Source organism: Gracilinanus agilis, chromosome 6 (genome assembly GCF_016433145.1).
Source record: "Gracilinanus agilis isolate LMUSP501 chromosome 6, AgileGrace, whole genome shotgun sequence".
NCBI classification, from domain to species: Eukaryota; Metazoa; Chordata; class Mammalia; order Didelphimorphia; family Didelphidae; genus Gracilinanus; species Gracilinanus agilis.
Genome location: NC_058135.1, coordinates 148,889,882 through 148,905,236, shown reverse-complemented (window position 1 = coordinate 148,905,236; position 15,355 = coordinate 148,889,882). Strand labels below are relative to the sequence as shown.

Below are 15,355 nucleotides of genomic sequence, written 5' to 3'. Positions count from 1 at the left end.
ATAAGAGACAGGAGAGAGAGAGAGAGAGAGAGAGAGAGAGAGAGAGAGAGAGAGAGAGAGAGAGAGAGAGAACAGGATTAATATTCAGAAGACCTAGGAGTGAATTCAAGATCAGCAAGTACTTTCTCCTTTCCTTCCTGGATTTTAGGGATCACAATTATAAATTGAGGGGTTTAAGTGAGATGATCATAGGATTTCCACCTAGAAGGGACCTTGGAGGTCATTAGTTCAATGCCTTCATTTAACAGCTTAGGGAATATGAGCCTAGAGGGGTAAAAAAATCTTTCCCATGTCCTCACAGGAAGGAAGTGGAGAACCTAGGATTTGAATCTGACTCCAAATCCAGGAGTCTATATTGGTGATATTAAGTTGGCTATTAGTTTTTCACCACCATCTATTGTTCATATTCTTGGTTATGCATCATTCTTAACTTCCTCCAGTTTGATTCACAGGATCATAAAACTTTAGAGCTGGAAGGAATCATTTCTTGGGTATAACTAATATTAACTATCAAATATGATTGTGGGGACGATGTGCCAGAGAACACAGGAGGAGAGAGCAGCAGGTATACATGTAGAAGGGTTGGCCTTGAAGAGGATGATGTCAAGAGTTTTTGAAGATGTAGTGGATAAAAGGAACTCACAATGTAGAGCCTCTTTTATTCTCAGTAAAGTATAGAACTGTGTGACAATGAGGTGAAGCATAAATTCCAATCATGTTTAAAGGTGCCTAGAAAGTTTAAGGGTGACTAATTTAAAGATCTTACCTCAATTAGATGGTCTTTAATGTTCTTTTCTTTTCTGAATCACGTGGAAATATTTTTGTCTATATAGTTATTCCCATTTGATGAAAATAAGCCACCAAAATAAAATTTAAACTAATTTTTTTCTACAGGAATTTAAACACTACTGGACAGAGCTGAGAGGAACTACACTTTTCTTTTATGTTGACAAAAAGAATACAACTGTGAGTAGCTTATTTTACTATAATAACATAATATATAATAGTGATAGGTATAATTTATATATTATCTTGAGGTCTGTAAAAGTTTTAACATGTATTATCTCTGAGCTTCACAAAACTGTCAGATAGCTTTATTATTATTTAATTTTGCAACTGAGGAAACAGAAGCTAGAAGAGGTTACATGATTTATCCAAGGTCATATAGTTGTTAAGTCCCTAAAGCAGATCTTTTTGACTTTAAGTCTAGCACCTCATCCCTTTGCCCTCCTTAGCTGTCTAAACTAGCTTTTGGGTAGTTGTATTATTAAACCATATACTATTGATTTCTCAATTCTTCAAAAGGTTTGGTTGGTATGGATATTATCTCTGCCAAAGTAGGTGATAATACCTCCCTTTATTAATAGATCATTTCATGAGTTAGTGAACTTTTCTGAATCTAGGCAAGTGAGTTTTTGGAGGAGAATTCAACTAAATTCAATAAACATTCATTAAACACTTATTATATGTTAGGCTTTGGGTTTAGGTATAGGAATACCAAGATGAGATGTGTCTGCTCTCTAGGAGCTTATAATTTAGTAGAGGAGATGATATGTGTATAAATAAGTATAATTGCAAGTAAAATATAAGATTAAATACATCAAAGTCAAAAGAAAGATTCTTAACCTGGGGTCTGAAAAGTTTGATTTTTAACATTCATTTAGCTTTTTTCCCCAGTGCAATTGGTTTCTTTTTAACTTATATATTTAATTTTATACATTTAAAAACATTATTCTGAGATGGGATCTATACATTTCACCAGACTACCACACACACACACACACACACACACACACACACACACACACACACACACACACACACAAAGATGAAGAATCATAGGGCTAAACAAAATACTATGTGGAATTTGAAGAGGGAAAGATCATGTGCATTTGAGAGATGAAGGATCTGAAAATACTTGATGAAGGAGTTAGGACTTGACCTGATCCTGAAAGGAAGAGAAGGAGATAAAAGAAGTTCATTTTGGGTGTACCTTCACTAATTCAAAGAAGCTTTTTAGAGGCCAGAATGAGATTAGGAAATAGCAAGTTGTCCAGTCTGGTTGGAATATAAAATGCATGAAGTATAATGGAGTGAAATAAGGCTTTAAAGTTAGGGTGACAACAAGCTGTAAGGAGCTTTTATTGCCAGGCTGACTTTGGAGGTTAGCCTGTAGGAAAAAGGGAACCATGAAAAGTTTTTTTTTTAAGCAAGACAGTAATATTGTTAGATCTGCACATTATTTAGATGACTTTTCAATTGGTAAATCAATCAATAAACATTTATTAAGCTCTTATAACATACCAGACTTGTTTACATTAAGTGCTGAGGGTATGGAGAACAGCAAAAATAGGACTCCTGGTCTCAAAAAGTAGAAGAGGGAGAGAGCATGCAAACATTTATGTACATAAAAGACATATATAATATAAATGGAAAGTGCTATTCCTTATGCATATCAAGTGGAAGTAATGAGTAAGAGTAAGGGAATAGATCTAGTAGCTATAATGGCTGAAGAACTATAGACAGAGGTTTGCAATATTGTCAAGAAGGCAGCAACAAAAGTTTCCAAAGAAAAAGAACAAAAAAACAAAATGACTCTCTAAGAAGGCTTTGCAAATAGCTGAGGAAAGAAGGAAAAGGAAAGGAAAAGATGTACCTAACTGAAAGCAAAATTCTAGAGAATAGCAAGGAAAGATAAAGTTTTCTTAAAAGAACTGTGCAGAGAAATAGAAGAAAATGATAGAATGGGAAAAAGAAGAGATCTCTTCAAGAAAATTAGAGGTATCAAAGAAACATTTCTAGCAAAAAAAAATGGACATGATAAAAGACAAAGATGTGGAGACTTACAAGATGCAGAATAAATTAAGAAGAGCTGGAAAGAATATGCATAACTACCCAAGAAAAATTTTAACATCACTGATAACTATGATGGTATGATCACTGATCTAGACCAACTCTGGAGAATGAAGTCAAGTGGACCTTAAGGAGTATTGCAAACAGTAAGGCTAGTAGAGGTGACAATTCTAGCTGTGTTATTTAAAATCTAAAAGATGATGCTATTAAAGTGCTGCATTCAATATGCCAGCAAGTTTGGAAAATTCAAGTGTCCACTAGATTGGAAAAGATCAGTTTATCTCCCCATTCTAAAGGGCAATGCCAAAGACTGTTCAAATTACCAAACAATTGCACTCATTTCACATACCAGAAAGTTATGCTTAAGATTCTTCAAACTCGACTTTGGCAATCTGTGAACCAAGAATTACCAGAAATGCAGACTGGTTTTCAAAAAGGCAGAGGAACAAGAAGCCAAATTGCCCATATTGCTGGATTATGAATAAAGCAAGGGAGTTCCAGAAAAACATTTACTTTTGCTTCACTGACTACACTAAAACCTTTGGCTATGTGAATCAGAACAAAACATGGCAAGTCCTCAAAGAGACAGAAGTGCCAGATCATCTTACTTGTCTCCTTAGGAACCTCTGTGTGTACCAAGAAGTTGGAACTGAACATGGAACAACTGATTGGTTTAAGATTGGAACAGGAGTATGGCAAGGCTATATATTGTCACCTTATTTATTTAACTTATGTATAGAGTACATTATGTGAAATGCCAGATTGGATGAATCAAAATTCAAAAGTATGGCTTCTGGGAGAAATATCAACAATATCAGCTATGCAGATGATGCCACTCTCATGGCAGAAAGTGAAAATTAAGAAGCCTCTTGGTGAAGGTGAAAGAGGAGGATATAAAATCTGGCTTGAAGCTTATAAACAAAAAACTAACATCTTGGCAACTGGTCCCATTACATCCTGGCAAATAGAGGGAGAAAAAATGGGAACAGTGTCAGGTTTTATATTCTTGGGCTCAGAGATCCCTACAGATGGTGAATGCAGTCATGAGACACTTGCTCCTTGGAAGGAAAGTTATGGCAAATCTAGACAGTATACTGAAAAGCAAAGTATCACCTTGCTGTCAAAAGCCCGTATACTCAAATCTATGGTTTTCCAAGTAGCAATGTATGGCTGTGAGAGTTGGACTTGTAAGGATTTTTAATAGCAGCCATGTTGGATCAAGCTTGACCACCAGTTACCTGAATGGAATCAGAATGAACATGAGCCTGGCATGAGCCAAGGGGGCAGTTGGAAACAGACTATATAAGAGCAAATCTGAACCAACTCTTAGTCTCAGTCCTGAGATACAATCGGGCAAGGAGAGAGGTGGTTGGTTTAGGTCTAGACTAGTGCAGAGTATATCCTGATATTAGTCTCAACCTTTATCAACAAGATTTATTCAAGAAGATTTGTTCAAACAACCAAGCTAACATCTGCTGGACAAAGCTTCATTCAAAAGTCAGGCCATCTGGCCTGACCAGGCTGTTAAGCCATCCAAAGGCTCTTCAACATCAATTAAATTATCTGGGAGATTTTACAACTATCTATCAACCTAGACTTATCTTAGAAACCCTATTCCCACTTTCCAGCATCAATCCCATTTCCCATCACCTATTTTACCCACCTTAAACCCATTTGCAAAGAAGCCCTCAGCTAACCTCTCTGTTTGTCAAGATTCCAACCAGGGTAACAGTTAAGAAGTCATCTTGGCTGTTAGGGAAATTACTTGAAGACTATTAAATTTCAAGCAATCTTTTTAGTTAATCTGGAGTCAGAATCAGTTGCTTAGGCTAATTAGCTTTGATAATTTAACAACACGAATCTATTAACTTGGTAAATAGGAAAATACTTCTTATCTTCAATAGTTACACAGGGCTCTAGGGAGAACCGGTCATTTGTGTTCACCAATCAGCTGATTTTTACTTCCTAGCTGTAATACCAATCAGCAGTCAGAAAACTAACTATTGGAATAAGCAGATTCAACACCTTTCTTTTACTGTGCATGACTGCTTTGGGGTTGTACTCCAAAGTCATCAGTACTCAAAAAAGACTATTTGCTGAAATTATTTCATCAATACCATAATAAACCTTTTGCTTGGAGAAACTTGAATTTTCATTGTTGCCAAGAGCTAGGGCAGTGTGGTGACCAGCAATATCAGTGCCTACCTGAGTTAGGAGAACATTCCTGGTTTTGTCTAATGAGAAGGCTATAGTCAATATTAGCCCTCTTTTTTGTTTTGAACTACAACTAATGTTAACTGTTCTCAGAACTGGAATTTTGTGTGTGTGTGTGTGTGTGTGTGTGTGTGTGTGTGTGTATGTGTGTGTGAAATTTAAAAGTTTTTTCTTTTGAATTAAAAAAAAAGTCAAATATAGCTGAGTGATTGAACAACAACACTGGCTCTGTATTAGAAGAAATTCCAGCTTGGCAGAACTTGCTAATGTTTGGAAACAGAACTAGAGTCACTCAATTCTATGGTGAGGCTTAAAAATAGGGTTTTCATGGCACATATTCTCCAACTGACTCTTTTTAAGAAATATATTGATCATCACATTTATATATAGGGGGCAACTGGATGGCTCAGTGGATTGAAAAGCCTAGAGATGGGAGGTCCTGGGTTCAAATCTGGCCTCAGATACTTCCTAGCTGGGACACCCTGGGCAAGTGGCTTAATCTTTATTGCCTAGCCCTTACCACTCTTCTGCCTTGAAACCAGTATGCAGTACTGATTCTTAGACAGAAGGTAAGGGCTTAAAAAAAACCCCAATATATACCTCCCTCCTTTGCTACCTCGTAAGTTTCTCCTTGTAACAAAGATCAGTGATACCAAAAACAAATCAATACATTAACCATATCTGGTGGTATATGCAACATCTTCTTCCAGAAGTTCTCCTCCTCTGTAGTGAAAAAAAGTGGAGATACGCTTTCTCATTTCTTCTTCAGAAATGAGAGTGTTCACTATAATTCTATGGTGTTCAGTTTCAACTTATTATTTTTATGTTGCTGTTATTATTTACTTTGTTTTCTTTGTCCTGTTTCATTCTAAATCAATTCATATGTTTTCCATTATTTCTCTGAATCCTTGATCTTTGTGGCTTTTTCTTGTACAACAATATTTCGGTACATTCATACACCACAATTCGTTTAGCCACTTGTCAGTTGATGGCACTAGTGGTATTTACATTTATTTGCTGCCACAAAAAATGTGGCATTATGAATATTTTGGAATATATGCACATAGATATTTAATTATATTGGGGCATCTTCTTCAGGAGAATATTACCTCTAAAGATGCCAAGTAAAGCAATATCCTCAATTTTGTCAGAGTAGATCATTTTCCCTCTTTACTTAGTTAATTCCTAAATAGATGCTATTTTTAAAAGCTTTTTAAAATTCTGAACTTAACAAAGACCAGAAAATGAGCATTTCCACTCAGCAAGTAAAACATAAAAGAGGATTTTACATTAAACAACAGATCTCTATTCTATTTTGTACAGCTTATCCTTTTTAAACCTTTTTTTCTTCTTTAAATGATATAATGAGAGTTCAGGGAAAAGACAGGTAGAATCAATAACCTAAATTCTAAAAGTCAACCTAAGAGGAATATGAAATTCTGAGATACAAACATAAATAATTCCTGTAAGAAAGAAAAAGTAAAGCTATCTAAAGAGACTTATGTGGCTACCCTGAAAACTCATCAACAAATGTATATTTTTGTGAGTGACATTTGTAAATTTTAAAAAGAAAAATATGGAATATATACATATATATATACATATATATATATATATATAAATGGAAATAAGGGCAATTAATTCAAGATGCTCACAAGAGTAGCATATTCCTATAAAAGGGTTAGGTGCTCAAAAGCTGAGTGGCCTAAAAGCTAAAGATGACAGAAGATGTTTTTATTTCCTTTTTTCTTTTTTTCTTCTTCAGTATTTGAGATGAGGAAAATCAAAGAAGGAATAGGGTGATTGCTCAGAGTAGATGGGACTGTGATAACCAAAGACAGAGAGATATTTCTATATTCTCTACCAAGAAAAATGATTTTTGAAGAAGCTATGTCAAAGAGCAATTTTATAGGGAGTTGTTCAGTCATTTTCAGCAGTATCTGACTTGATTTGGAGTTTTCTTGGCAAAGATACTGACATGGTTTGCCATTTCCATCTCCATTTCTATAGGGAGAGACAACATATATTCATCTAAGTGCAAATGAAATATGTATAAAATATATACAGGGTAATATTTTAAAGGTGTTGGAATTGAACTTTGAAGGAAATGAAAGACTGTAAGCAGTGGAGGTAAGGAAGGAATGCATCCTAAGCATGGAGGATAGCCCGGCTCTTATCAAAGAGTTTTTGAAGGGTAGCATTATGAATTAAGTTCGAAAAGGTTGGATGGAGCCAGACTGTGAAGGGTATTATATACCAGTTCAAGGAGTTTGTAATTTACCTTAGAGACAATTATAAGCTACTGAGGATGTTTGAGGAGGGTAATGATTTATGCCTTGTGAAGATTATCTTGTCAGTTGTGTAGAGGCAGGAATAGGAGAGAGACACTCACTTCTGAAAATAGCAGAATAAAGAATTAAATCAGGAGATGGATTCAGGATCCAAAAAGGTGTCAGGAGGCTAGAAATGGGTTCAGTCTGATAATGTGAAAATTAATAGGAATATATGTAAAAGCCTTCACATGGGTTCAGAAGACTGATTTCACAAGTGCAGAATGAGAGAGGAATGGTTAGACAACAAGAGTTCATGTTAAAAAGGCCCTGGGCATTTTAAACTCCAAACTCAGTATGAATTATTAATAGGATATAAGAGCCTGAAAGAGCTACTCCAATCCTAGGCTATAGTAAAAGAGACATAATGCTAAAATGAGGAAAATCATCAAACCACAGATTGTTGGTCTTTATTTCTGCCTGCCCTATTTTAGAAAGGATATTGATAAGTCAGAAGGCACAAAGAGGATAGCCACCAGGATGATGAAAGTTTTCAATTGTTGAAGAATGCCAGATGTTTAGCAGAGAGTAGAAAAGGATTGGAGGGAATATTTTTATTTTCTTCAGATATTTGAGAGGTGGAGATGTGATTCATGTGACATGTCTCCGTAGGGGCTACAGGGCTCTGAGTGAGAAATCTCATTCTGAGATGTAGTCAGGAGCAAGATTTTCCTTCGTTATTGAATTGGATCCATCTACTCCAATTTCTACGTACATGAGCAAAGAACAAAATAACTACTTGCTACTCTTATGTGTTTTATCACTATGGTCTGGCTTATGCTCCATTTTCCTTTTCTAAACTATTTTTCTTTCCACTGGCTAGAGCTCACAGCTAATTCTATAATTTGTTCTTTTGTAGAATTCTACCTGTCTTTCTGCCACAGTCTCTCTATAATCACAAAGCTTCTCTTCAGACTCCCCTCATAACCTTCCAAAATAATCACTTCTAATGTCAAGGATGCTCTGCTCTTCCTTTACCCAGGCTCCTGATGCCAGCAGGCCAGGCAGTCCATTGATAACCTGAGAGGATTCACAGATGGCCTGGTGCTTTTTTAACTGTCTTCTCAGTAGGCAGGTGCACTCACAACTTGACATGGCCGTAGAAGCCAAATTATGTTTCTGTTTCTCACAAATGTTTTCTCTCATGGACCACATCCTCATTTTTGCCTTTGTTTCTTCTCTGCCCCTTCCCCATTCCTTCCCACTCCCAACAGAAGTAATTAAGAAAAGCATTTTTCAGTCTTAATTTTAGTCCAGTTGTCCTACCCAAAAGTCACTTCCATGTGTGAAGAGTGAATCAAACTCTCTTTGTCTATCAATCAACAACTTTTAAGTTAATCAATCAAAAATTTAAGTACCTCACCAGTCACTAAGTATGAGAGTTCACAAGTCACTTGCTAGAGTGGGTGACAACTCCAGAGGCCACATACCACACGCCCCACCCCTCACCAGTGCTAGGCAAATTGAAAGCCTGCAATTGGTTTCCATAAAGTGGGGAAGGGACAGGAAGGGACTATAAAAAGTTCTGAACTTCCTATCCAAGGGACAACTTCTCCTTGAGGCTTCTCCTTTGGAATTCTTCTTTGGAGTCTCTGCTCCTTGGATCTGCTCCTTTGGACTTCTTCTTTGGAGGACAGCACGTTGGGACTTTTGGAGCTTTGGGCCTTTTGACTGGAGTTTTCAGCTTCAGGACTTCGACTTTCAGCTTTGGAGCTTCTTGGAGTTGGGGTCTTTCTTGTTGGGTTCACTGCTGCCTCAGTGAGCTTAGCTCATGAGGATTTTTCTGCATTGGGACCTTGCCTGGATCCTGCCTGGCTTGATGGTGAGTGACTAGGATTCTCACGTGGAGATTGGAACTCTTTCAGGGAGCAAGCTTCATTTCACCGGATTAGCATTTAGAGTAGGCTAGGCAGTCTCCTTATCTCTTTCTTTTCCACATTTCCCTCTTTTTACTAATATTCCAATTAAACAAAATTGCTGAAAGCTGCTAATAGTTTTCCCTGACTTAAGGGATAATAATTGGTGACAACTATTTTATAACTCTCTTATTTAGTCAAAATTTTAATTGTTTTGGGTGGTATGGTGCTTCTGTATTTGGGCTTGATAAAGAGATGGCCCAAGGTCCTCAGATGATATAAGGACCCGACTGAATAAGGATGGGAAGCCTAGGTGAACACTAAAGATTGATAATGAACACCAGGTCCCACCAATATTTATTACTCAGCTGAGCACCAGTCCCACCTTCAGTGCCCAAGCTGAAGTGGCAAGTGAGAAGCTGTGAATTGACTCACACAGCCTTTCTGGCTACTTGGTTTGGGGTTGGGTTAATGAATAAATGTTTATAGTGAGAATAATTATTAATGATGTTGGAATAACACCATTGACTGCAGTTTAACTAAAGTATTCCCTTTCCCCTTAGATGCAAGACTGTTAAATGATCTTTGGAATAATAACAATCTTCACCTGAACAAGTTCAAGGACTTAATTGTAATAACTCAAGGGGTAGATCCAAGGATAAGGAAGATGGTGTGGGGATGGCTATGCTAGTCTACAGGCGCTAAAATTAGCTAATCAGTTGTTAATCAGATTGGCAGCTGGCTGGAGAGACCCCTTCTCCCTCTCAGGCCCTGGTCAGGCCTGGCTGTGGCCTTGACCAGGTGGAGTGAAGTTTGATGAAATTCTTGTTGATGATTAGATGTTGATGTATATCTCTCAGCCCTATTCAGCAACTGATGAATTGATACTCAAGGCAGTAGGATACAGGTGTTAGTTCAGGTCTATAGGTCTACCCACTCACCACCTTGCCCCTGTTCTCAAAAATGAGAGCCCAGAAATGATCAGCTCCTGGGTTTTTATAGTGGTGGCAGCAACTGTCTCTTTCCCCTTGGCTCATGCCATCTGGGTAAATTCTAAATTCCATAACTGTCAGTTGTCATTCAAGTTGATCTCCATCTTTTTCTCAGAGGTTGCTATTACACAATTTAATCATTACACATGGTTCAAAATAGTCTCATTCTTGCACTTGTAGGTAAAGGAAAACACTCAAGGAAGTTAAGTTTTTAGTTTTGTCTCCTACAAGAAAAGGCTAAGTGACCTATAAAACTATTGAATCTTTATATTAAATATTAATAGAATATATTAAATTCAGAAATATTAAAGCTTAAAATGAGCTAAGGTGAGCCTGGAAAGCTAAAGACAGACTACAAAAGGGTGTTGTAGTACTAGTGGGGAAAAGAAGAGGATCAGAGCCAAAGATATTTAAAAACTTTTTCAGTATTAGATCAATAAATAGGAGCATACCTAAATAGGGAGTCAGTTGCATGATGGGATATTTTTTTAATCAATGAATAAGGAAGAATAATACATCGCAAAAAGATAAAAGGAAGGAAATTTGAGGTAAATTATCTCACATGAGGAGACATGAAAGAATCAATACAGTAGAAAGGAAGATGAAAGCATGTCAGGCAATGGTTGAACTTGACTCTCACTGGAATTGATACAAAATGGGAATAACACTCACACTTAGGTAAAGAAATTCATCTAACCAATAAAAAAAGGGTGCTACTATGGACAAATTAGATGAGCACAAAATAGTTTGTTTGTCAGACCTATGAATCAGGGAAGAATCTAGGTCAAAATAAGCTATAGAGAACATTTTGAGATATAAGATATATAACTTTGACTATATTAAATTAAAAAGTTTCTGTATAAACAAAAGTGATGCAACCAAAATTAAAAGGCAAACAACAAACTGGAGGAAAAATCCATATAGCAAGTCTCTCTGACAAAGGCTTCATTTCTCAAATACAAAGAGAACTAAGCCAAATCTACTACAAAGTATTTCTGAATTTACAAATGGTAAAAGGATATGACCAAGTAATTCTAAGATGAAGAAATCAAAACTATCTTTAATCATATGAAAAAATGTTCCAGGTTACTATTGATTAGGGAAATGCAAATTAAAACACTCTGAGATACCACTTCACATCCATCAGACTAACATGACAAATAAGGAAAATGATAAATACTGGAGAGAATGTGGAAAAATAAGGACACTAATACATTGCTGGTGGAGCTGTGGATGGATATAACCAATCTGAAGAGCTCTCTGGAACCATGCCCAAAAGGCCATCAAACTGTGCCTGGCCTTTGATTCAGCAATTCCATTATTAGTTCTATATCCTAAAGAGATTAAAGATGGGGGGGGGGGAAACCTCACTGTACAAAATATTTATAGCAACTCTTTTTTTTTTTAAACCCTTACCTTCTATCTTGGAGCCAATATGCAGGATTGGCTCCAAGGCAGAAGAGTGGTAAGGGTAGGCAATAGGGGTCAAGTGACTTGCCCAGGGTCACACAGCTTAGAAGTGTCTCTGAAGCCAGATTTGAACCTAGGACCTCCTGTCTCTAGGCCTGGCTCTCAATCCACTGAGCTACCCAGCTGCCCCTTATAGCAACTCTTTTTTTGGTGGCAAAGAACTGGAAACAGAAGGGTGATCCATCAGTTGAGGAATGGCTGAACCAGTTGTGGTATATGTTTGTAATGGAACATTATTTCGCCATGAGAAATGACAGACAAAATGATCACAAAAAACCAGGAAAGACTTATATGAAATGATACTAAGCGAAGTAAGCAGAACAAGGTATAAATGATATGTGTCTTCTTTCACAACATGACAAATATGGAAAAAGTATTATATGATAATATATGTAGAGCCTATGTCATATTGCCTACCTTCTTAGAGAGTGGGGATAGATGGGAGGAAAAGAGAAAGCATGGTTTGCAAAGTATCAGAAAATGAATATGAAGAAATTGTATTGACATGTAATCTGGAAAAAATTAAAACTTATTATAATAAAAAAAAAAGAACAGAATCAGATAAGGAAGGAGACCAGTGCTTGGAATAGATAGGTAAGGCAGGAAGACTCAGCCATTATTTTGAATGAGCTCACACATACACACATGCACAACAAATTTGGCATAGAAATTCATTAAACTGAAAAGGGAAAAAAAACAGGCAGGGAAGGAGGACAGAGAGGTATAAGAGCAAGAGTAGAATAGTCAGGTAGTGAAAAGAGCACAGGAAATAAAACCTGGAATGCATAAGTTCTGCCTTGATACAAATATTCACTAGTTGTGTGGCTTTAGGCAAAACACCTTTCTCAGCCTCAGTTTCTTCCTCTAAAAAATGAGGATAATAATATTATTTCTCCCACAGAGTTTTTATGAGGATCAATTGAGATAAAACATGTGAAATACTTTGAAAATTCTAAAGCCCTATGTAAATGTTAGCTTTTATAATTATTATATTTGAAGCAGGTCAGTGCTATACTGGATGGAGTACTAGACTTTGTCAGTTTGAATCCTACTTTAGATATCTATTATATATGCGACCTTGAGTTAATCACTTAGTTGATCATAACCTCAGGTCCCTGTAAATTGGGTTGTGTAGCCCTTACCTCACAGGAGTTGTCAGTACCAAATTTATAGATATGTATATATGGGCATATATATTTATATATGTAAAGTGTTTAAAAACATTAAATCACTATAAAATGTTAAATATTATTGTTGATATTGTTCAGTCTTGTTGGTTTTAAAAGAGGAAAGAAAAAAGGGGGAGGAAGGAATATACTAGGAAATAAATGAGAAAGTAAGAGTGAGTAATCATTTCATAGCTTGTTTCTTATCTGAACTAGAAGAAGGAGCGCTGAACTCACTTACTCCCTCACTCATATAGAGTTTGGCTTAGAAATGTTTGTAACCTAAAGCAGAAAATAGGCAGGAACAAGAGAAGATAAGAGGAAAAGATAAGAGGAAGAGTAGAGTCTAGGAGGGAATAGTTATAAGCAAACTCTGCCCCCCATATTTCAGTTTGGAGGGTTGATCATAAAGGATTAAAAAGAGGGTAGAAAGTATAGGAACTAGAGATCATTGTCATTGTTTGGTATAGTGAAGATGAGAAGAGGAAGAGCAATTTAATTCTAATTATTGGTTATGAGTGTTGATCACATTCCTCCTCATTCTCCATTCCCTTCTTCTTTGTAAAAAGAGGAGGGTGGGAAAAGAGGAGGGAGGAGTAAATATGAGGTAACGGAAAATATACAATTAACCTGATTTTTCTGGGGCTTTTTTTTTTGAGCTAGAGCAGACTTCTATGATTGTTGATAGTTGGGAGATTGCTTCTTTTATTTAATCTTATTTTTCTTGAAACATTTTTGAAAATCTTTATCAGGTTTTTTTGTTATAGTTATTTAATATATTTGCTTCATGATCTCTTTCCTCAAAAACTAATTTTAAACTGAGAGTTCTGTATCTACTGAATTAGTTTTTAATTTTTCCTACTTTTATACAGAAAAAAAATTGTTTAATAACCTTGGTTATATTCTGGAATTATTTTCTTAGTAATTATTCTGGGATGGTCCTGCTTATTCCTGGTTATATTAGCTCTGGCCATCCATGAACAATTAATATTTCTCCAATTACTTAAATCTGACTTACTTCACATAAAAAGTGTTTTATAATTATGTTCATATAGTTCCTGTGTTTGTTTTAGCAGTTATACTCCCAGGTATTTATTTTGTCTGTTGTTATTTTAAATGTAGTATAAGTTTCTATCTCTTCTTACAGAACTTTGTTAGTGATATACAAAAATGATGATGATTTATGTGGGTTTATTTTATATCTTGCTACTATGCTAAAATTATTGATACTTTCAACAATTTAGTTACATCTTTAGGATTTTCCATATATACCATCATGTTGTTGGCAAAAAGAGATGTTGTTATTAACTCTTTGCCTATTGTGATTCCTTCAACTTCTTTTTCTTTTCTTATTGATATTGCTGGCATTTTAAATATCACATTAAAATAATATTGATGATAATGGGTATCCTTGTTTCATTCCTAATCTTATTAGAAAAGCTTCTAGCTTGTCCCCATTAGAAATTAAACTTACAGAGGGCTTTAGGTAGATGCTTCATATTATTTTAAGGAAAAAAAATCCACTTTTACTTATGCTTTCAATGTTTTTAATAGATGTGAATGTTGTATTTTGTCAAAGGCTCTTTCTGAATTTATTGATAAAATTATATGATTTCTCTTACTTTTGCTCCTTACATAATCAATTATATTGATAGTTTTCCTTATATTAAACCACCCCTGCATTCCTGGTATAAATTCTCTTTTGCTACAATGTATAATTTTTGTGGTATAGTGTTGTAGTCTCCTAGCTAGTATTTTATTTAGGATTTCTGCATTCATCTTCATTAATGAAATTGGTCTATAATTTTCCTTCTTTATGTTCTTATTAGTTTAGGTTTCAGTACCATATTTGTTTCACAAAAGGAGTTTGGTAAGACTCCTTTATTTTTACCTATTATTTCAAATGACTTACTTAATACTGGAATTAGTTTATTTTTAAATGTTTGGTAGAATTCCCTTGTAAATCCATACAGTCCTGATGCTTTTTTAGGAAGTTCATTTATGACTTGTTCAATTTCTTTTTCTAAAATAATTTATTTATATATTTTTTCTATTTCCTCCTCTGATGGTGCAGTTTATGTTTTTGTGGGTATTGTTCCATTTAACTTACATTGTTAAATTTGTTGGCATATAATTGAGCAAAATAACTCCTAATAATTGCTTTAATTTCATCTTTATTGGTGATATATCACCCTTTCATCTTTAATTTTTTTTTTATTTTTCTCTCTTTTAAAATTGTATTAACCAATGGTTTATCTAGTTTGTTGATTTTTTCATAAAACCAACTCAGTTTTCTTTATTAACTCAATGGTTTTCTTAACATTCAATTTTATTGATCTCACCTTCAATTTTTAGGATTTCCAGTTTTGTATTCAGTTGGGGTTTTTTAATTTATCCTTTTTCTAGTTTTTAAATTGCATGCTCAATTCACTGATCTTTCTGTTTTTTTTCTATATTTAATTGATATAAGCATT

At 35.3% G+C, this 15,355-nt stretch overlaps 1 protein-coding gene across 1 annotated transcript in view; it reads left to right on the top strand.

The window, feature by feature from the left end:
• Positions 1-15,355, top strand: part of STAP1 (signal transducing adaptor family member 1) — a 58,452-nt gene that overhangs the window by 21,474 nt on the left and 21,623 nt on the right. The window contains exon 2 of the mRNA XM_044680470.1: positions 895-966. Coding sequence (XP_044536405.1) covers positions 895-966 — 72 coding nt within the window. The remainder of the gene's footprint in view (positions 1-894; positions 967-15,355) is intronic.